Here is a 21,788-nt window from a genome sequence, read left to right as displayed (position 1 = left end):
TCGTAGTAGTTTTAAACTACCCTATAAGATACGCATTTGGCTCTTAATGGATATCTTCTTTTCAAATTTTTGCAGAGCCAAAAGATCACGTTAAAAATGAATAACCAGTTAAATGCGAAAAGGAAACAAGAAAACAAGATCGGACTCATGTTTCCAAAAGCGCTGGCATGGCTACTCAATTTATAACCGCCATGAAAAGGTAATAGAAACTAATTTCATAATTTGATTAATAATACCATGGTAAGAAATATCCTATTTGCTGGGATTAATGGTTACAATGAATCACGCAAGGATTGTTCGTTTTGTAATTCAATTGAATGGAGTATCGGTTGATGTTGTGTTAGAAAACCTGGGGTATGCGCCAGAAAAGAGTCAAAATTTGCTCAAGAACCCAGAGTGTGCCAAATATTTTATAATTTGGCAGGCACAGCCGCCTTATCATTCAGCTTTTTTGGAATCTGTTTACACAAAAAATACAAAGGATTCCGGCTTGTGTAGACGGAAAGGGTTTGTTTTCTTATTTGTCCTCTTCAACTACAGTAAAAACCCGCGTATAAGAACCTGGATTTAACCTGGTCCCATCCACCTAAGAAATTTTTCAGGCTTCAGTTTCAAGTTAGGTTCTGCTGTAAAATTACCAGTGGAGCTGCTGTAAAGGTTATCGTTATCTGCTTCTATCTCAAATTCAATTGGCAAAACAATTTTTCTTTGAAGCCAAAGTACAATGTGTCTTTTGTTTCCATCATCCCAATAAATTCTCTCAATATTCAGCATTTGTAAACTACAAAATTCTAATTTTCATTTATTCCAAGTTTTCCACGTCAAAACCTTTTTTGGAATGACATTTCAGATATGCTGCTATGAGTTTGTTTGAGCATAAATTTGTTACATGAATATAAGAACACATCTTAAGAACCTCTGTAGCCTAAATTCACAGTAAGTACCATTAATATAAGAACCTGTTAAGGCTAATTGAAAATAAAACAGGTTCTTCTACGCATTATTCTTCCTCTCACGTTATTTTCTGGATATAAATTCTGACCTATAAATGTCCGATGTCTGCTTACACCTAGACTTGATCCGACGGTGATACTCTGTGAGTGTTGGACGAAAAGAACTTAATGATAGGTTTCTGCTTTCCAGTGATATCTTCAAAGCAGAGTTTGGTGTAGTGGTGATATCCTTAAAATGTCTTTGTTGAATTTTTCTGTTAATACCATATATTATAAAATTCGATCATTAGATAGGCCTATATATGAAAAAAATTGAGATCAAAACATATAAATTTAGTCTTGGTTCTAAAACATATAGACCAAACCAAAACACCAGCAACACTTAAATAACCTCCGGCGAGATCAAGAATCTTTAAGAATGAGTGCAAGAAAACAAAATTTATTAAATATTACGAAAATTTAATTCATGGAAGGCTACGGGGAACAGTGATATTTAACTACGATTTCTAAATTCAAGCCACGTGTTTGTATCTGCTGTTGTTCTATAAATAACGCATCTTTGATCATTGACTGGAATCGCAAAGGAATTCTCACATGAAGTCATCTTCAAGATCGGCATTGTCCTGGAAGAGGCAAGATAGCTAGTTATTCGGTACTTGGCAATAATGTTAAAAGTGACAATAATGCCTATAGTTACAGTAATGTCAATAGTTACAATAGTGTAACTTTTGAAAAGTCAAAAGCGCACTTTGTAATCTCGTAAGCAAGCAGAATGTTGATCGGCACTATATTTTGACAGTCAGAAGTTGCCGATTTGAAAACAACACAATAGTCTATTGTATAGTCTAACCAATGGAAAATGTCATCAAAATTCGTCGAGATATAGTGCCTTTAACTGTTTTCCACTTATGCGAAATATTCAACGAATTCGTCAGCGATTGGAATGTTTTTTTACCGATATGCCAGATATGTGTTGCCAGTAAACGGTTATATGTCTTAACTTGCAGCATTCATAATGTTTTTGAAAAAGTAGCGAGGCAGAGCCATATGCTCGAAATTATTCCTAAGATTTACTCGAGTAAACGAAGGCTTAAAGTAAAGTATCTACAAACTTTAACCTTGGGTTTAGCCTACTCACAAAAATTGAAAAATTTAACAAAAAAATTCTTTAGGATAAGCGAAAAAGCGCTAACAATAAATAGGAGAGTCTTTCTCATAGACTTCATCATGATTTTCTTATAGACTTATATTGCTTTTATTCTTCTATGCTGAAAATGACTCCTATCTCAACTTCACTAAACCTGACAAGTAAATATAAATTTGCAGCCTTAACGTTAAAACTTCGCTTGGCAGACGTGCTATAATAAAACATCTGCACTTTGAGAGTAATAACAACAAGCGCGATTATTCATCAAAAGCATGTCACTTAAAATATTTATCCTGACAGCGAACTAGGAGAAAATCAAGCAGTTGACATGGCTTTGGTAACAAATACGCCCAAGGTATATAATTAATATGCAAGAGGAGTAGGCTTTATCTTTGAGTTGAAAATCCCTCTGTAGCTGGGATTCTTGAAGAGCTGAATATGAAATGATCCGTAGTTCGGGAAAACAGCCCAGCAAGCTACTCATCCTTCCTCAAGCCTCCTAGCCTCAGCCTCCGAGCCTCAGCCTACGAGCCTCAGCCCTACGAGCCTCAGCCCTACGAGCCTCAGCCCTACGAGCCTCAACCTCCTAGCCTCAGCCTACGAGCCTCAGCCCTACGAGCCTCAAGCCTACGAGCCTCAACCCTACGAGCTTCAGCCTACAAGCCTCAGCCTACGAGCTTCAGCCTACGAGCCTCAGGCCTACGAGCCTCAAGCCTCCTAGCCGAAACCTAAACCTGTGTTTTCCATAAACTTAAACGTAACGTTAAATCATATTGACTATGGTTAGGCAAGCCACCACCCTTGCACTCTACCATCTGCCTAAAATATGAATGAATCTATCGAGCACAGCAGATTTTTTTTGTGTCGTAGCACCAAGGCAAAATGCTAAGAAACAAAGTTTTGGGAAGTGTACCATAACAAAAAATCTAGCCCATTGTTTGAAAGTTTTTGAGCTTTTAAAAAGGTTTTTTCGTCCATCACTTGTATGCAATTTACGCCTCTCAAGAGCATGTGCCAATCAAGGGGCAATTCAAGAACACCAAAAATCACCTACACCCCTCTACACTGGATGCCATATTCGTCCCCAATCTGGATATAAACACGTCTAATTTCTGCAAACCCGGCAAGTCATATTTTGAAAAAAGATCCAAAGACAAACCTTATTTGATGTCATTTTGTCTTCAACCATCAGCCTATCGTAACTCCTTCAAGAACAGAATTAACATAGATACACACAGAGACTGAAAGTTCAAAGACAAAAACAAATTTACGACTCAATATATTTCAAGATCCCGCTCAAAGGATCGATGTAAGTTTTCGATATTGAATATTAAGTCAGCTTTTCGGCATTTAACTTACAGACTCTCTAAGAAAAACGAAAGCAAGCAAAGTTTGTATTGTCTGCTATTGTACAATTGAGTTCCTTTACATTTTTATGAAATTAGCAGTCCAATAAATTAGATTAAATCTGGCGGGTAAAATCTATCTAATTATTATGATTACCTGGCTTCTTCTTCCTCTTTCTTCTGTTTCTCTAATTCTTTTTCAGCAGTTTTCTAAAGAGTAATGAGAACATTTAAAAGGCACATTCTGGTCACAGGTGCCTGTGAAATCACACACTATCGCATATTATCGCATATCATCGTTTTTTATCGTCATTAATCTTCGGACAAGTAACGGGCTAATTCTGTCGATATCATCTTCAAATATCCCATCTCTATGAGGAAAAAATCTTGTTCGCAAATTAAGGAGTAGATCAGTTAACTTTTGACAGATCCGGAAAACAGCAGTACACAAAGAATGTTAGTCAGAAAGAGCCCATCTTAAACTTAAAACAGTGACAGAATACGTAGGACAGCAGCAACAGAATACATAGCACAGCAGTACAAAAAGAGGACAAAATGATCTATTTGGTTTTAAGCATAAAACTATGGAACAAGATTGTCTCATTAGGCAAAAGACTGGTTACATTATGCACCAATGGGTTAATAAATGTGAATCTATTCAATTAACTTCATACGCAAGTGAGACGTGAGAACATAAACAAAATTTCGAACCATTTTTTGCAGTTCTCGTTTTTGCTTCAACCTCTCTTTTCTATCACGTTCTTCTCTTAATTGTTGAAAATTAGGATCTTCCTCTACTTTTGTTTTGTTTAGTCTATTAATTATATCATTTGATTTCTTTTCTACCATGATTCTTTTTACCTACAAAAGAAGAAGATTAAAAGATCAATGATAAGTAAATTTTAGAAATATTCTCTACAAACAATTAGTGAGAAACGGGGACCAAAAGTTGATAGTTAAGGAAATTGACAGATAATGAATCTATCAATCAAAATTGGCCAATCAACAAGCATAATACCAACTACACGCAAATTGATTGGTCAATAGTTGATTGACAGACGGTTGAAGCCACTTTAGTATTTGCTTATTGCCTTTAATACTTATTTCAATAAAACTTCTCTATTCCAGGACTGCTAAAACTATTTGGAAAAAAATAGAGCTTGTATGCCATACACCGAATGAAAATGACAACAAGGTAAGCGGCACAATTCACTTACTTCAATATAAACAAATTCATGCAGGCCAGTCGCTAGCTACTATGCTCAAGCGGGGTCTCAAGTCTCATTTGCAGACAAAGTAGCTGAGTCATCCTGTATTTGCTGACAAGTTTGAAATTTGCTGACTAAGCACCACCTAGATGGCAAAAAACTCTTGGTTTTTGCAATGAAAACATTCTTCAAGTGGGTTGTCATGTCCCACACGAGACAGAGTTCATGATCATAAATTTTAGGGGAACTTTTGATAGGCTCTACAGAATATTCAAAGCATCACTATTTAAGAGTTGGTGACTAAGCTATCCATCTGCCTGCTTACTCACCAACTTATTTTTATGAAATCCAACTTGCCCAACATCCATATCGCCAGTTTTCTTTAGATTTGACCAAGGTGTATATACAATAGCAACATCATTCAGTTTGCATCCTGCAAAACAAATTTCATACTTATTAAATACCAAAATACAATGATATTCTTAGTAAATGGTTTAAAATACCATGTACCGAGAAAGGGAGAGGGTGATTCAACATTTTATTATACAGCCCCCTCCCAGCCCCCTGCTCTGTTGTGACTGTGAAGGCTTGGAAACAGGGTCTCTCAAAACATTCTCATAATAAATTGGTGCTCTTAGAAAGGCAATGCAAGCAGGCCATTATTGATTAAAAACATCACATAGGGAACAATCATTAAAAAGTAAGAAAAAATCATTATGAATGGAAAAACATTTAGAACATTTAACATATAGGCAATAATTTGATATACCTGCATAATTTTTGTTATATGAAATGATTCTGTAATCATGAGAGATTCGGGATGACAGCACAACTTTGCTAATGGCATTAAGACAAAGAGTACAATTACAATATTGAATTATCTACCTTGAATGCTATTGGCTTTTGTTAATTGTGCACAGTCTGTAAGAACATCAGGTGGTATGTCATCAACTGTCATTCCCTGGGCAAAAAGCAATTGTTCAGACAAATTGTTAATTAATTTAAAAATGGTTTGGAAAAAGCAATCACTTAAACAAAATACTTCATTTCACTCTTCAAAATAAACTGTTTATGAATGGAAATCACCATTGTAATATAAAAGCTTGATGAAAGTAACTCTTACCTCTGGCATCCTTAGATAAATGTGAGCAGATGACAATTTATCCACATGAAACCTGAGGGAAATTATTAGTGTAAAGAGAAGCATTGAAGGATGAATGGCTGAAAATGATTGATTCAAACTGATTGATTTTTTGGTAAAGTACATTCAATATAATAACCTTTAACTTTGCAATATATCTTGCATTTTTAAAGAGAGATTCAGGGGAAGATTGAGCCTAAAAATTGATGGTGACTGAGCCACACCCTCAAAATGGAAAAAAATAGTTTGTCCCAAAGTATAGTGTTCCATTCCTCAAATCCTGAAAATTATCGTCTTGATGATTTTGTAAAGGACTGTTCACCTTTAGGCAACTGGTCTAGCTATCAAGGATCAATATATGATGCAAGCTGTTAAGTTTGCTTTATGCTTTCAACTTTTACATAATCAAATCATTTGGGAATGTCTTTTAAGACATTAAAAACAATCCCATAAAATAAATCCAAAATAGATCCCTTGATATTCTATATTTCTTGGTGCATCCTATTGATTACCTGCCATTTGGGCTGGGGGTACAGCACCATTTTGCAACCTTCAAAAGTAGTTTAAAAACTGCAGAAAGGTGCTGGCCCCATTAAGCAACAGTGTTTTGATAATAATCAACATTGTCAACAAATCGGCCCAAACATAAAATGTCATCTATAGGAGGCAAGAATAATGATCAATACAACAAACTAAAACCTTTCAACATTTACTTAAAATAATTCACAACATAACATTAATAAGTTCAGATTAAACCAAAAGAGGACATAATAGCTTCAGTAAATTAAATCATACTGTTCTTCGCTTTTCTTTTAGGCAAGAACCAAAATTACAGGACATAATATCTTCAGTAACTAGGAAAAGTTGAAAAAGGAACAAACCATACATCCTCTGGCCAACCCCATTTTATTAAATCTTCATCTGGAATACAAGTAGACATCAAAATAAAAACAATAAAAATTCATGAGAATTGATCAACTCCTTATGCAAGCATATTACTACTGAGCTTGTATTCACAAGAATAATGCTAAATCAATTCAATAATATCCACTCATCTAGACCAGTTGCCTATTCAACATGCTCAAACGGTTCTTACACTCTAATCTCGGTATAGCAGTTTTTCACTGTAAAATTTTCAGCATTTCCACTGTAAGTCACTGTAAGTCAATAGTCACTGTAAGTCAATAGTCACTGTAAGTCAATAGTCACTGTAAGTCAATAGTCACTGCAAGTCAATAGTCACTGTAAGATTTTTATCATTTTATTTCATTATTTAATAATCATTGTATGTATGTAAGCAGGTCCACTGATATGGGGCAAAAAGGATTAAACCTTGCCAGCAAGGGAGAGAATGCATCTCTAGTGCACCCACAATGCTACTAGTTTCCTGTAGCTAAACGATTCTTTATTAATTTTTGCATGAATGGCAAGTTTGGATGTCTTGCACTTAATTTCTGACAAGCTTAGACATACAATCCTTGACAAAAGTTCTTGGAACACCCTGTTATCAATTAAATATTTTGATCAAATTAAAGTTTCCAGCTGTAATATTTAGAAATACCCTTCTGCCCCAAAAGAATGCTGGTAAAAAAGCCTATTTTTTACCCTAGCTGATAAAGTTACCTATGGTTGAATTTCAAAATTTGAAACCATTGTTATTCAACATTGTTTCAAGGAGGAGAGGGGTACTGAACTTATGCAAAATTTTAGCTTAGTGTACCAAGACTTTTGGTAAGCATTGTAACTTGGAAGTGCACCTTTGATCAATTCAATCCATTTTGGCCTTTACTGCTGCTATGAAAAAACAAATTCAGAAACCTTGTAAAAAGTTATGACTGTTTATTGGGATGTTTGATAAAGTTATGACTGTTTGAGAAGAAATCAAAGTCAAAAATTTTTCACATACTTTCATATTTGTCTCTTCCCACATAAATTGTTATTGGTTGACTTGTAACTAAAGAATACAAATCAAAACTTCAAAAATATCAACATAAACAATGTAGTCATATAACAATTTTCTAAACATTTTAAATTTCTCATGGTTTCTCTAAAATCTCATGGATCCTAAGGCATTTATTAATAGAACTATTTTCAATTGATAAGCAAACCATATGCTATAAAAAAGATTAAAATCATTTTTAATGAAAAAAAATATAAACAGTGAGATAAATGGCAGCTTTGATCCATAGCCTCCGCTAGCTAATAGAATTTGCCAAAAAGTCTCCAATAAAGCAACCCTACATGGCAAAAACTCCTTGTGCTTAGAAAAATTTGCTTCCAAGGTTTGCACCCCCCCCCCCAAATGCTTCACCATTACGTTGTCCCTGCTTCTTTCTTAAAGCTTTATGCGGTATATAAGAAACTAAAAATAAAAAACATGGCCCAAAGAATTGTTTCCTTTTCTTTTTGATATTTTGTGTTTTTTGTTTTGGTTATTTGCCTTTTATACTGATTAGCTCTCATGCTATTATTAAACCAACAAAACTAATTCAATGGCACAACCGAATTAAAGATATTGCTCTGAACTGTTCCTGACTTTTGATATTAATTTGATGTAAATGCGACTAATTTACCTATGAACATTTGAGAAAAACATAGTAATTTGCTACTGTACAAATTTTGTTGGAGGTTTTATTTATTGCTCGGTGCGGAGGCCCTGGCAGCTACCGAAGTATAAAGAAGAATTATCTAAAAACACGAACAATTATAACCTTACCATTACACGTGAAGTAAAAAACCATTTTGATTTGCTGGTGGATTGTATTTCTGTTTTCTAACGTTTCAAATAAGCAAGAATCATCTCCATGTCCGTTTTGCCTCGTTACAATATTTACAGCCTCCCCATTAAGCAGAGGTTTACTCGTGCTTGTCACTATGGAATTGTCATGGATACATAACAAAAGAACGTAAAACACTCACCCGAAAACACTTTCACCAACATTTGGAAGAAGAAGGAACGGGAATAACATGGCTTTGGCATCGAAGAAGGTCCCACCTAGATATGCTGTGTCAGACTGGCACACTTCAAACAAGATTTTGAGAACAAATGCAGAGCGACTTAGGAATGCTTCGCATGACGTGAGACAAGAGGCAAGAAGGCTTCGCAATGAAACTGATAACCACACAAGATGGACCCAACATGACAGTAACACAAAGCTTGAAAAGAGGATCGACGATATAAACGAGTGGAGAGAAGCTTTAGAGCGATGTCTTGATGATACACAAAGGGAGATTACTGCACTTCAAGCTGAGAAAGAGAAAACTGAAAGAGCTCTTGATGCTAAGAAACTGCCACTGAATGTGGCAATTGAATGTTTGATGCTACGAGAAAACAGAGATGGAATCGATTTAGTGAGAGATGAGGTCGAAGAACAGCTCCACAAGGTATTTACATAAAAGTCTATTAGTACAATATCTATCTATATTATTCACAGTGTCTAGTTCAGATGAATTACAATTCTTATTTGATTTTTTCTAAATTTTAGGAAGTGGAAGTGATTGAAGGCATAAAAGCTTTGCTTCAGCAAAAGATAACAGAAGCTTTTGAACAGTTATGGTGAGACTGAGTTCACACATTTTGTTTCAATATAACAATTTGGGTTGTTGCTTTTCCCTGAAGAAGTTTATTTCAGATATCTAAAAGACCTGCAAATTTGATCAAATTCACCAGTGGCTGTTTGACCAATTATGGTTTATAATGACCACATTTGAAAATAGGAGATTGAACTGTTTGATCCCATAGAAAGTAATCTATTCTTGTTGCCTTAGAAAGCCTTAGTTGGGGTTGAAGCTTCAAATTATTGCTTTTGTGTTTTTTCTCTACAACAAAGCATTGAATTCGTAATTCTAGCAATAATTGCACTATTAAAACCATATCAGACTGCCAAATTCACATAATTTTCAGCAAAATAGTTATATACTTTCCACACACCATTGCTAATGTAACTTAAAATGTATCATGTCTTTTCTGTAAATAAAGGTTGTACCCACTTGAATTATAATGGTTTATTAATCCTTACTTTGTTTCCAGCTTGCTTGAAGAAGCATACCATCAGATGCACTGTGATGTCACTGATAAACATGTTGCACTTGAGATTGATAATCATTGTGCAGGGCTGCACAATGGCTCAGCAGATATTGATTTTCAAGTGAACCCAACACGCATCATGAAGGGTGTTGTCACTCCTGAGACGTGGGATGCCCATTCACAGTACAACAAACTCAGGGCTGAGGCAGAAATGAAAGCAGCAGAGAGACTGAGAGAAGCTATATTTGCAACCCTGGAGAAAACAAAGAATGATTTGGAAGCCCAGAGAAGGGCCACTGAATACAGCTATAGAAAAAGAATGCATGAAACAAAGCAAGCCAAAAATGAACTTGAATGGCAGCAAAGAAACGTGAGTATATCAATAGGCCATTTCTAATATTGTTATTTGCTCTAGAATCAATTGGTGTCTTAATGCACCTTGATAATAGTATTGGTATCTGGCTAAACCTGTGTTTTGCTTTGTACCTTAGGAAATGAGATAGCTGAGCAAGAGTTTATTAAGATAACTGTGTAAAGCAAACACAACTTGTATCTGAACATAACATGAAGAAGCAATCAAGAACATTACAAATTCTAAAAGTAGATATATCGCTGTTCAAGCGAAAGGATCACAAGACCAGAGCTACGCAATAGGCATAATATAACAGAATAGTAAACAGCATGATTAGCGATAGGTATATAGCGGTGGTCATAATAGATAATAATGAGTTCTTAACAGAGTTGCTTGATTCAAAATACCAAATAGTCAACTGGGAAATTGTCAACAACTTATGTTCTATATGCCAGGGAACACAAGAAATATAATACTACTTCAATTCCAAACAAGATTTGTGTTACTTGTTCAAATGTTTGCTTCAATATTATCAATTAAAACTGTTCATTTTTATCTACTTAAATTTAGACCAAAGAAGAAATAGCTGTTTTGCTTGATGATATCAGGGGACTCAGGGAATCAATAGAAGCAAAGATGGCACCCATGAAGGTAAGTTTAGTTTAATCTAATCATTTCATTGAACACATATGATGTTTATGTAAGCATTGAAACTTATTCTGATCCAAGGTGTAACCTAGTCACTTGCGTTCAAGTTTCTGCAAACTGTTTCTCTTGATGAATCAAACTTTTTATTTCAGAATGAAAATGCAGTATCAGAAATTTCTTGTGCATGAACAAAGAGCCCTGTGCTTTGTAAACCAAACTTGTTTAATTTGTTTTGTTGACAAACGTGTTTTTTTCATTGAAGGTAGCACAAACAAGACTTGAAAACCGAACTCGACGACCAAATGTTGAACTTTGTAGGGATATCCCACAGTATCAGCTTTGCTATGAAGTGGCAGAAATTGATGGGTCTATCAAGGCATTGGTTGAAAAACTCCAGACAGCAGAAAGTGCCCTGGAGAGTCTTGAGAGAGATCTGGCAAGGATTGAGGAAGATCTCGCTATTAAAACTAAATCATTAGCACTGGATAACAGATGTATGGATATAAGAAAGAACTTAACAGACCCTGACTTCATACCAGATCGAAGTGTTGAAGAGGTCACCCAAGACCTTTCAAGGTTAAGCCCCGGAGCAGATAGAGCATCACCATTAGGTGAAGTTATTGATAAAGACACAGTTGAATTTCGTAATGCAGTGGCCAGCCCTAAGTTGCAAGAAACATACAATTACTCTGACATTGGCAGAACAAAGATCATTTCTCCAAAACCTGGAAGCAAGCTCAGTGGTGGAGATTTGCTTGAGACAACATATAATGCTTCATATGAGATTGGAAGTAATAATTTGCGTTCTGGTGACCTGGCAAGAACACTTGGGAGGTCTGGCCAGCAAACTGTAAGAAGACAGAAAGAGCTTCTCATTGACTAGACAACAACTATTTTTTAAGAATACTACATTACCTTGTTTTAAATTTTTGTAAGCAAGTTACAGACTGTGTGGTATGTAAATATTAAAAATTCAGGATATTAAAAATTCAGTCAATGATAAAATTGTCAAACTTTAATCTTTTATGCATTTTTCAGAGTCTATACTGCTAGAATTTAAAAATACAGTTTTATTGCGAGGGTATCTTAGTTTTTTAAATCACAAAAAAGGACTAGATATGCACAAATTTGATTGATCCTTGAGCCATTTTGTGATATAGTAATGCTAGTTGGAAATGTTGCACCTTCATAATGAAGAACTACAGCACTTCTCACTCTGAAAGTATTTTCTTAATTTTTCATTGTCCGCAACATAATTACACTATGGAGAAACTTGCAGTTTGAGGATTTAAGAATGAAAAAGAATGGTTGTCAAAACATTACAATAAATAAGCTATCTATAAATACAATACATCTAAAATCTAAATGTGCTCTAAATATGTACATGCTATTATACATCTTTAGGTTTCAATTTTACAATCTTAGAAAGCAATGCAGTAGCGGTACAACAAAATTTAGTTTTATATTTACTTATCTACAAAGCATTTACTAAAGAATTCTTCAATTAATTATGAAATATTTTTCAAAACAACCTTTAGAGATATTTAATGGGAAGTGACTTTTAAAAAAGCCACATTTACAAAGTAATTTCTTCAAATTGTTTAGAAGGTGAGCAAAGAAGACCTTCAAATATGTGAGGCAACCCTCCTTCTTAGAGCCAAATAACATCCCTATAGCTTTTTTCCATGTACATCCTCCTTTACTCCAGGACAAAGTGTTGCCTCACTCATCATAACACTATATCTTGCTTGTCTCCTCAACAATAAAAGGGTGAGTTGCTTTTTCTCTATTTTGACAAAACATTTTTTCAAGCACCAGGTAAAGTAAATCTGAAAGTCATTTGCAATGCTGTCTTTCAATTCTGTTTAGCCAATATGATGCTGTCTTTCAATTCTGCTTATCAAATATATGTTTGCCTGATGTGTCATTCATTGAGAATTTAATGGCCAGAACATGGTAAAACAGTTGATTGCCATAGAAGAGTTTTACATCTAAATACAAATAATCAAAGGTAAAGTTTTGCAAACACCATATCAACTTCTTACATTGTTAGTTCTGATTGGTTCTAGTTGTCTAACTTTTCTTCTTCTGATGCAAAACGCAAAAGATTCTCCAAAAAAGACACCCACAAAGATTCCAATTGCTAGAAGTAACGGAAGCTGTCATAAACAGTAACCAACAAATAGAACTACAAAATACATCTACTGACAAAAAAATCTATATCGAAAATCAAATTTTATAATAACATTGAGTGATTGGTAGAGAGTGTCACACTTAGTTTCTCCTCGAGCTATAGGCACGTAAACACCAAGAGTAAGGGCCTGTGAACTGCTTCTCAACTTCTAGCACTAGGCAGGACCAACAACAATTTCAACAATCTCAATAGCCAACCAAGACCACTCTGATGATTTTTAATATCATGATGCAAATATTTCATGAATTTATTAAAGTCAAAATTCTCTGTCTGTATAAATACAGCCAAAGGTCTTGAAAATGAAACATCTCTTACCTAATGCTACCCACCATTCCCAGTTTGTTGGAAATTCAACCATAACTACAAAAAGCAAAACAATACAGCATAAAAAATCCCTGCTTCGAAACATTTCGAAGAACTCTCAACTTTGTCCTATATAAATGCATTCAATTTAATCCTGCCATTAGGTCGTTCAACTGAGCAAAAAATGCTGATGTCATTGCTCTCCAAAATAAAATGCACTCCCAAAACCCACCAACAATAATACTTGACTTGTTGAGTCTCTTAAGTTTTCCTTGCTATTTGTTGACTAACTTTTTTCCCTGTAATTTGATATCACAAAAACAACAAACAGAATGATCAAAAGCAAAACTGATAAATCTTGGTGAAAGGATTAAGTTAAATAGAGTACTATTTCACAATTGCAACAAAAACAGGCCCTAGCCTATTCGGCATTACAGTCAAAATCGATTTATCAACTTAGTCTGTGCAAGAAAGAGGCTTTTCTTATCCTGCCCTGTGAAACATTTATCCCTTCCCTCATTTTTCAGTTACAGAGTTTTGTCACAAGGGTGGATGAGAGAAGTCTCTTTGTAACAAAGACAACGTTCTGGTATTTGATTTATTCTGTAATGAAAGCTAGTTAGCTGTGCCTTTCTATCACACATTGTTTATATAATAGGTAAATTTTTCTGTTTCTAAGCAAACTAGAAAAGAAATAGTTAATTACCTGCTGATGTCACCAATATGTGAAATATTGTGACAGTAGCAATGTGATCCCAAAGACACTTGGTGGTAACAAGTAAAAATAAAATTGCTGCTACAAAATATGTTGCAATCAGTGAGATCCCAGTAGCTGGAAAGAAAAAAATGTATTTTTTGATAATCAAAATATAAATAATTCAAATTACATAATAGTAGAAAATGAAAGAACAAAATCACAAGTCATTAGACTGTTAATAAAGTACATGTACACCTTTTCTTTTGTCTTCTTTATGGTTTTAGAGTATTCAACTTTCTACAAAACTCTATGACTTTTTATTTATTAAACTGCAGAGTGATACTGGTAGTCACAGTGACAAAAATAATTTGACAGTCACACAAAATCCTGAACTCAAAATATCTACTTACTTTGGTAAGCACTCCCTTTCAAGCAACACTCTTTTGTATGAAATGGTGCTCTTATGTGAAATGACAATCTGTAATATGCATATAATCATATTAGAAAGTAGGAAAAGCTGACCTAAAATCAAGCCAAATAATACATTCACAACAAAATAAAATCAGCTTACACAGCAATCACTTAGTCTCACCCTTTTTCAGTAAGCTTATCTCATTAGGTCTTTGTGCTGAGTGAATTAATTAGCTCTATATATATTATATTGGTGTTATGAAGTATTATGCAAGTACACTCATTTTATGTCTTATTTACTGAGCAGACAATATACAATAAAAGTAGTTTTTGTGGGACTATTGCAGCTTGTTATGGCATAGGACTTACTCCATCGAAAAAAAAACAGCTACAGGTTTCCTAGTCAGCAAAACATGATCAATTGTAAAAGTGTCTGTATCAGTAACAGAGTTAAAACCAAATTGCTATACCCATAAATTGCATGAATGATTGATGACAGAGAGTAGAGAACCATGTAGAATGCAGGAACCATGATTGTCAAGTTCTTCAAAACCTCCTAGAAAGGTAAATGTGAAATTTAGAATGTACATATTACTGCATAGAAGAGATATAAGTTTTTATCAAAGACCACAAGCATTTCTTCCTCACTCTAAAACCACCTATGAGAAAAATTCTAATGGGGAAATTTCCAACGTAAGCCATAATTTTACTAAAAGTATAAATTTTTAAAATAAAATCGAATCGTGAAAATGTAGCTCTATTCTGTAGGAGCAACAGCTGCTGTTAATAAAGTGATGTTGTTCTTATGATAAACCAATGCTTGATGCTGTTAATGCTTTCTAAAGGGCTTGATGCATATATTAATTCTCATTGTAGCTTTCTGATTATTTTTTGGTATTCACTATCACTTCTTTGACTATTTTCTGATCCTATTAGTTTTGTTTATATATTTTTCAGTTCAATTCATTTTAAATTCATCACATACCATTTAGTGAGAATAACTAAACAAAAAATTCAAAATACAAATTAAGACAGGAAAGTCAAATACTATACAAGAAGATAGAAACAAACTAGATAATTATTTTTATAATATATTTTTGGGATTATTTTTTTATGATTTTACCTATCTAAATAACTATACTCTATTTGGGAACCAAATTGAAAACAAGTTTGTAATTCACATTTAAGATAATTATACACACACACACACACACGTATATATCCAGAGAACTATCAAGACCTAAACTGGCTGAAGAGTTATAAATTCAGTCTTCATTACTTTTTTGGGGAATTTGGTATCAAACCCAGCAGCCAATAAGGCCAGATTTAATATCCCTAGTTTGTGTAGGATTATCAAAAGTCAATGATAAAAATAACCTTTGTAGATTCTCTAGCACAGCACGACATTTCAGAATTGGAATCAGTATCCATTGACTGTCCTCGGTTCCGACGCTCTACCATCATAACGTCTTCTCCTCACGATGCACTACAAGTTCGAGTTTACGAATGCCTGTTTTACCACCAACATATTTCAGTTAGTGTGACTACCTGCTCCTTGATTTACCTTTATGTCAGTAGGACAAATAACATTTCATAGCATTGTAAATAACATGTTGGAAGTCTACCGAACAAGAATTCTACGTCGATATCCAACTGTAAATATTGTCTGCTGGACTCGTTTCAGATAAGTAGTCTCGATTTCGGTTCTCATAGTGACAACGAAACAACGAAAACGAAACAAAGCAAGGAAAAATTCTTTTGAAATGTTTTAATATAGGTGTCAAAGGGGCAAGGACATTGGAAAGGTTCATGACTTGGTACACGACTGTAAAAAGAAAACTTATCATAGCCACAAATCACCATGTTACAGAAAAGTTCAAACTCAAAAGGGCACTTAATCCTGGATTGAAACTTCAAGAAAGTTATGATTCATCTTGAATTTTTATACAGCAACACATTGGAGCAATCAAGGACCGAGAAACCGGGGGCCTTGCCCTCCCCCAAGAAAACCTTTAGTGCTATAAGTAAAATACTTGTATATTATAAAATATGGCTGTTACAATTATTTTTCATGGCTGCCCCCCCCCCCGCCCAAAACAAAAAGATGTATATCGTTCTTTGGGCGAAAGAAGTGCTTACAAAGTAACAATCTATTTGCTTCAATAGTAGGATTAAGTGCGCATCTTGACAGCGAATCAACCAACCTTCGCGTGAAGTTTTGATTATGAATATTATTCAATGCAGATTAATGCATCGATGCTGTCTCCAGTCAAAATTGCTAAAAAGTTTTCTGAAATTGGATGAAAAAGCTTGTCATAAACTGACGAATAAAAGTGTGATAGTTATGTTATGTTTAAAGTATAATAGTGTTTATAACATAGTATTGAACATATGAACTATGTAGATAAAGCATATGTATATTGAGTATTGGAAATAAATATGAAATGAAAATGTAGACGTTGTGTTATGAATGAAGTTGGAATCCTTGCTAGCCCATAAGCAGTTCTAAAGAGAACATCTTTGGGATCGTGATCAGTGTGTTCCTTCATTTCAACTGAAAACATCAGTTCTCGTAATTCTAAAAAGATACACTACATCTTCGGTGATCACTACTCTGTACTTTAAGCTAGCCTACAAAAGCTTATGGCTTTCATCTGACAGGGAAACCTGAAACCTAAGAACTTTTTACTTGAAGAATTTGCAATAATATATCCCATTAATTATCCAACCCGTAGACAATTCCAAAAAATCTGGCAACAATTATCTGCTAACACCTCTTTTTTACCGTCAACGACTTCTAGGTACGACCTCCATATTGCCAACACCTTATACAATCTGCTACCAGAGTTTTCCTTTCAGAGTTCAAAATCTCGCAGCTAGGTCTTTTAATGACTAAAGTGCACGTTAAGACATAGATAAACTTAATATCATTAGAAAAAGAGAACATAGGAGTTGTTGAAGGGCTGAAACTATGTAATTGGTTTGCCTTCAGCTTTCATACTTCGCCATTTGAAGCAGCTGTAGACACTGTCTTTGTGCTGTCATTCATTTGCTCTACATCACATCACTCCGTTTATAAGGATCCTCCTTTTTATTGATTAATTAAGTTTTTGGTACCGTTTTGTTTGAAGATTGCACGAAATAGCGGAAACATAGCATACTTAAGTACTTTTTATCCGACACTCTTCAGAGTATAAACGTCGGATGATGACAAAAAGTAAGCTGAAAATCTATATCCAGCTGTAGATCGAAAGCAACGTGAGAGGAAGATACGCGTTTTTAATGATTATAGAGAAAGTAGTAATGCTATGAATACGCTCCCTTATAAGGCACCGGAAAGTATTCAACTTTGAGGCCTATCCAAAAATAACCTGTTTGTAGCGCTTGACGTCACTCTGATTTGATGCATTTTTAGTAACATTATTACTGACAAAAGTGCACAGCTATGGAAATAGGGCTCAGGTAAAATCTGATAAAATTCCTAGTTTAAGGCACTATGTCTCGATGCATTTCGCTGGCCATTAAAATTTTCCATTGGTTGGACTACACAATAGACCTATTGTTACGTATCCAATCAGCAACGTAAGCTAATCGGATACTTATTGTTGACTCAGAACGGTTGTCTGTCGGGACAAAGTGCTTTGAATTGTGACCATAAGATGCTACAGTTGCTGAGTAGTTCTAGTAAGACAAGCAGTGAGCATTGAAACTGAAATCAAGAAAAGTTTACTCAAAAATTCTGATATCTCATATCGTTATCGATATATTACGGAAATAATAAACTATACAACACAAATTTATATTTTACAAATTCAAACAAAAATACAATGGCTATCCTTCAACACAGTTCGTCTCCGCAGGGGTATGATATGAGCCGTCGGTGTCGATCATGAGTGCTTGACTAGTTGCTTGCAGGATCGGCAGCGACACACAACCTAAGCAAACGAAGCAAATAATTTCAATCACAAAAATCCTTCACTTTATAAGTACTAAACGTAATTAATTTGCTAGCTGACTGCGTGTTTGTTTTGGCCTGGTTTATAGACGTTAGAACCAAGACTAAAATACCGTGATTTAATGGGAATAGTCCACGCAGGACCGCCAATAGATGGGGGTAGCCGAAACAAGTGCCTCGGGGCCCAGTCCAATTTTAAAGGGCCGGTAATAATGGAATCTATATAATTTTTATATCCTGGAATCTATATTCATTGGTTGCCCCAGGGCCAGAGCTCACTCTAAGCGGCCCTGTCCACGAGCTCGCGTGGCCAAATCTTTGGCAATCTGTAGCATATTTGGCTGATTTTGCGCAATAAGAGATATTTGATGGTTTTTTGCAGGTTTGGTATTCAAAATGGTTACAAATTGAGTCAATGTGTTATCGTTTTGCAAGTGTATTTTGTAAGTATTTACACATTTATCAATCAACAGTATATATTTACACCTTATCATATCATTAAGGTTAATTGTACATATGTACCTCATAAGTGTTTACGTGGGCAAAAAATCATCCATAATGACACACCACTAAACATTGATAGAACTTCTTAAATGGACTAACATAATGTGAAAAGAGGCATTTCTATGTTTTAAAGTTCAGTAATTTTCGTTCAAGCCCTTTCTCAAACATGAAGACTTGTTCCTTACCAGATTTCTTCAATTACATAAGTGGTTAGGAGAGACTAAACTGATTGGTCAAAATAAAAAGGATCCTGATAGGTATTTTCCTCTTTTGGATATATTCAAACCATATTTGGGGATAAATTTTGTTAGCTGTTCAAATATTTACTTAAACAATAGTGTCAAAGTAGTGCAGGCAGTGCAGAGAAAGAAGCAACAAAGCAACAGTCACTGCCAAAAGTACTTGGGACACCCAGCAATATGCCTTGTGTTTTTATATTTTTCAATTATTTCCGCATTCCCTTCCCCCAAAACAATGTTCATAATTTAGAAAAATATTATACAAGTCATAGGAAAAATTGCACTTCCTTATCTCCTACATCGTTTTGTAATAAACCAACATTGTTCAAAGGGGGCAGGGGAATTGCTGAATTTGCCTATGAAAACTGACGTTAGTCTACCAAGACTTATGGCAGGCATAAGTTGAGAAAGGTGAAATTCTTTCAAAGCAGCATTCTTTGTGAAATACTGTAACATCTTTAATCGTTAACAAATACTGAATAGCGATAATAAATTGATAACACTAGCTTCAACTGAAGAGATGGAATTAAGATATACTCACTGCCAACTGCCGAATTACTTGTGAATTCTTGACTTTCTGTAGAGCTTTCTGAAATTTTTATACTATTTTCATCAAGGTTTTGCAACTGAACAAGTGTCCTCACGACCTGACTTTCATGTCCCTGCGAAGGCAGATTTCAAATGATATATACAAAAGTCAAATTTCCATTTTACAGAAAAGGAGATATTTTGGTGAAAGGAGAAACTATCATTGGGTGGTGAAGGGGGTATAATATTTTGCAGGGAAGTGGTTATTTAGTTGACATTCATCATATGAAAAGAGACATTGCGCGTTACTAACAAACTATTTCAAGATTATACGTCTGACAAAACGTGTTTTAGCATGATGCGACATGCTCCACTTTTTCGAGCAGTGTTCTCATTTCATTTTGACTTTCTTCACGCACAGTGCTAAATTGCTATTGTACAGTTGCCCCAGAAAAAACCTCTTAAGAATAACGATAAAACTCATTCAATAAAAGATAAGTTCGAATGAAATATCTCTTTACGGAAATATGAGAAACTATTTAAATACTATAAAAATGTTGTTATTGGGCCTCTGGGTCCAGATTTGAAGGTTTCGAGGATCAGAGCTACGAGGCTTTTCTACCCTCTAGGAATTGGCTTTTCGGTATGCGAAGTACTTTTGATGATCAGTATTTTAGTATATTAGGGTGTACTTAAATTTGTTTCAGAGCTTCTTATTTCTATAGTAAACAAAATGGAAATTCGCACAAAGATGGAAAAAAAAATATTGATGTGAAAGAAAGTTTGGCAATTTATAAACAAATGTTTATGGTTTTTACAAGAGGTCTCGTTACAGAGGTGACTTTGTGGTTTCTTTACAATGATATCTTGCTTCAAAAGTGAATTAGTTTTTCTTAAGGGGACCAGAACGTCTGGTCTAATTTCAAGATCATCCTTACCTCTCGTTCAAAAGCCATCTTTTTCCCTTGAAAATATTTATCTTCATCGTTCTCCCCCGGTTCTCTTTTTCGCTTGCGAGTATTGGTGTTCATGACGGTCTGTTTAAGAAGAAACGGATACCATTATTATCACAAAAGTCTCAAATGCATGAAAGTACGATAAACTTAGGACGAAAGTACGATAAACTTAGGACGAAAGTACGATAAACTTAGGACGAAAGTACGATAAACTTAGGACAAAAGTACGATAAACTTACAAGGGAGAAATAAGTATGATAATCGGACAGTGAGTTGTCGTATATCGTTTAGATGACCCTTGGCCTAGCCTGTGTTTCCAGACCCCTAACTTGAAGTGTCTGGAGCACAGGCTACCCCTTGACCAAGAATGGGAAAAATAAAAATACAAATTGAGGGGTCAGAGATTTTTTTCAAATCTGAAAGATACAAAAAAGGAGGCAGATATAACACGATAGTGACCCCACTAAGTTATATTAAGTAATGGCTCTTCATAAAGGCAGTTACAGGGGGAACTGAACTGGACTGGGGGGGGGGGGGGAATAAAAATTGGAATCAGTTGGTATATCACTGCCGAAACACTAATGATTTCTAATTTTTCTAATAATCAGCAAAAAAAGATTTCTAATGAGCTTTATAATTGATATAAAGGTTCATTTAGCCTGTGACTCATTTAGGTTGTGAGTTAGGTTGTAGGTTATTTAAAGTTATGACTTAAGGCATTGATACATCGATAGGGATTCTATCACTGTCAGTATCCTTTCTATTTTATGGTCACATACCTCTTCAATTGGGCCAAGCTCTTCGTCAGCACTGATTATATCAATATCTGCCGTACGACTGTCAAAGGAGCCAGTTGAACTGTAATCTTCCAGTTCCACGTCAACGAGGCTGCTTTTTACGCGCGAAAAATCGTCTAAATGAATCCTAGCATGATAACGCAGACTTGATTTCCTCGCGAATTCTTTGCTGCAAATATCGCATCGATATGGTTTTTCACCCGTGTGAGTCCTGATATGTACATTAAGATGGCTGCGATGGTTGAATATTTTATCACAGTATTCACATTTAAATGGAAATTCGCCTAAAAGTGGAGAGAAAACAGTTCAATGGATGTGACAAAGAATAACGAGAACAGGCAAATCAGCAATGTATGGGTGTCTATAATGGAACTCCATTCGC

At 34.9% G+C, this 21,788-nt stretch overlaps 3 protein-coding genes across 7 annotated transcripts in view; 1 reads left to right on the top strand and 2 right to left on the bottom strand.

Moving 5' to 3' along the window:
- Positions 1–1,391: 1,391 nt before the first annotated feature.
- Positions 1,392–15,944, bottom strand: LOC135688917 (coiled-coil domain-containing protein 25). 3 transcript variants are annotated; one of them, XR_010516443.2, is made up of 11 exons: positions 15,805–15,944; positions 14,898–14,983; positions 14,427–14,494; positions 14,026–14,151; positions 13,332–13,376; positions 8,512–12,965; positions 7,702–7,749; positions 6,682–6,716; positions 5,778–5,829; positions 5,540–5,615; positions 4,982–5,087 (listed from the first exon to the last, which is right to left on the bottom strand). XR_010516443.2 is itself a non-coding variant. In XM_065205980.2 (10 exons), exons 1-10 carry the CDS (start codon positions 8,534–8,536, stop codon positions 1,544–1,546), a joined length of 627 nt encoding a protein of 208 aa, XP_065062052.2. In that variant the 5' UTR covers positions 8,537–8,646; the 3' UTR covers positions 1,392–1,543. The 3 variants fall into 3 exon arrangements, 2 of the variants coding, with proteins under 2 accessions (XP_065062052.2, XP_065062053.2); XM_065205980.2 differs by lacking the exons at positions 13,332–13,376; positions 14,026–14,151; positions 14,427–14,494; positions 14,898–14,983; positions 15,805–15,944 and adding exons at positions 1,392–1,576; positions 3,260–3,305; positions 3,604–3,656; positions 4,158–4,307 and having other exon boundaries at positions 4,984–5,087; positions 6,677–6,716; positions 8,512–8,646; XM_065205981.2 differs by lacking the exons at positions 13,332–13,376; positions 14,026–14,151; positions 14,427–14,494; positions 14,898–14,983; positions 15,805–15,944 and adding exons at positions 1,392–1,576; positions 3,260–3,305; positions 3,604–3,656; positions 4,158–4,307 and having other exon boundaries at positions 4,984–5,087; positions 8,512–8,558.
- Positions 8,763–21,503, top strand: LOC135688916 (tektin-2). Its single transcript, XM_065205979.2, has 5 exons — positions 8,763–9,179; positions 9,281–9,351; positions 9,826–10,192; positions 10,745–10,825; positions 11,085–21,503. Exons 1-5 carry the CDS (start codon positions 8,763–8,765, stop codon positions 11,703–11,705), a joined length of 1,557 nt encoding a protein of 518 aa, XP_065062051.2. The 3' UTR covers positions 11,706–21,503.
- The window catches only part of LOC135688915 (uncharacterized), a 12,496-nt gene continuing 8,880 nt past the window's right edge, over positions 18,173–21,788 (bottom strand). For all 3 annotated transcript variants that reach the window (XM_065205976.2, XM_065205978.2, XM_065205977.2), the window contains exons 11-14: positions 21,389–21,690; positions 20,592–20,690; positions 19,667–19,787; positions 18,173–18,362 (exon numbers count right to left, since the gene is read on the bottom strand). In XM_065205976.2, coding sequence (XP_065062048.1) covers positions 18,259–18,362; positions 19,667–19,787; positions 20,592–20,690; positions 21,389–21,690 — 626 coding nt within the window. In that variant the 3' untranslated portion in view covers positions 18,173–18,258. The remainder of the gene's footprint in view (positions 18,363–19,666; positions 19,788–20,591; positions 20,691–21,388; positions 21,691–21,788) is intronic.

The sequence above is a fragment of the Rhopilema esculentum genome, chromosome 9 (assembly GCF_057945365.1).
Source record: "Rhopilema esculentum isolate cy_ngs chromosome 9, ASM5794536v1, whole genome shotgun sequence".
In the NCBI taxonomy this organism is placed as follows: domain Eukaryota; kingdom Metazoa; phylum Cnidaria; class Scyphozoa; order Rhizostomeae; family Rhizostomatidae; genus Rhopilema; species Rhopilema esculentum.
The sequence above is the reverse complement of the archived record's forward strand: the minus strand, read 5'-3'. Positions and strand labels throughout refer to the sequence as shown.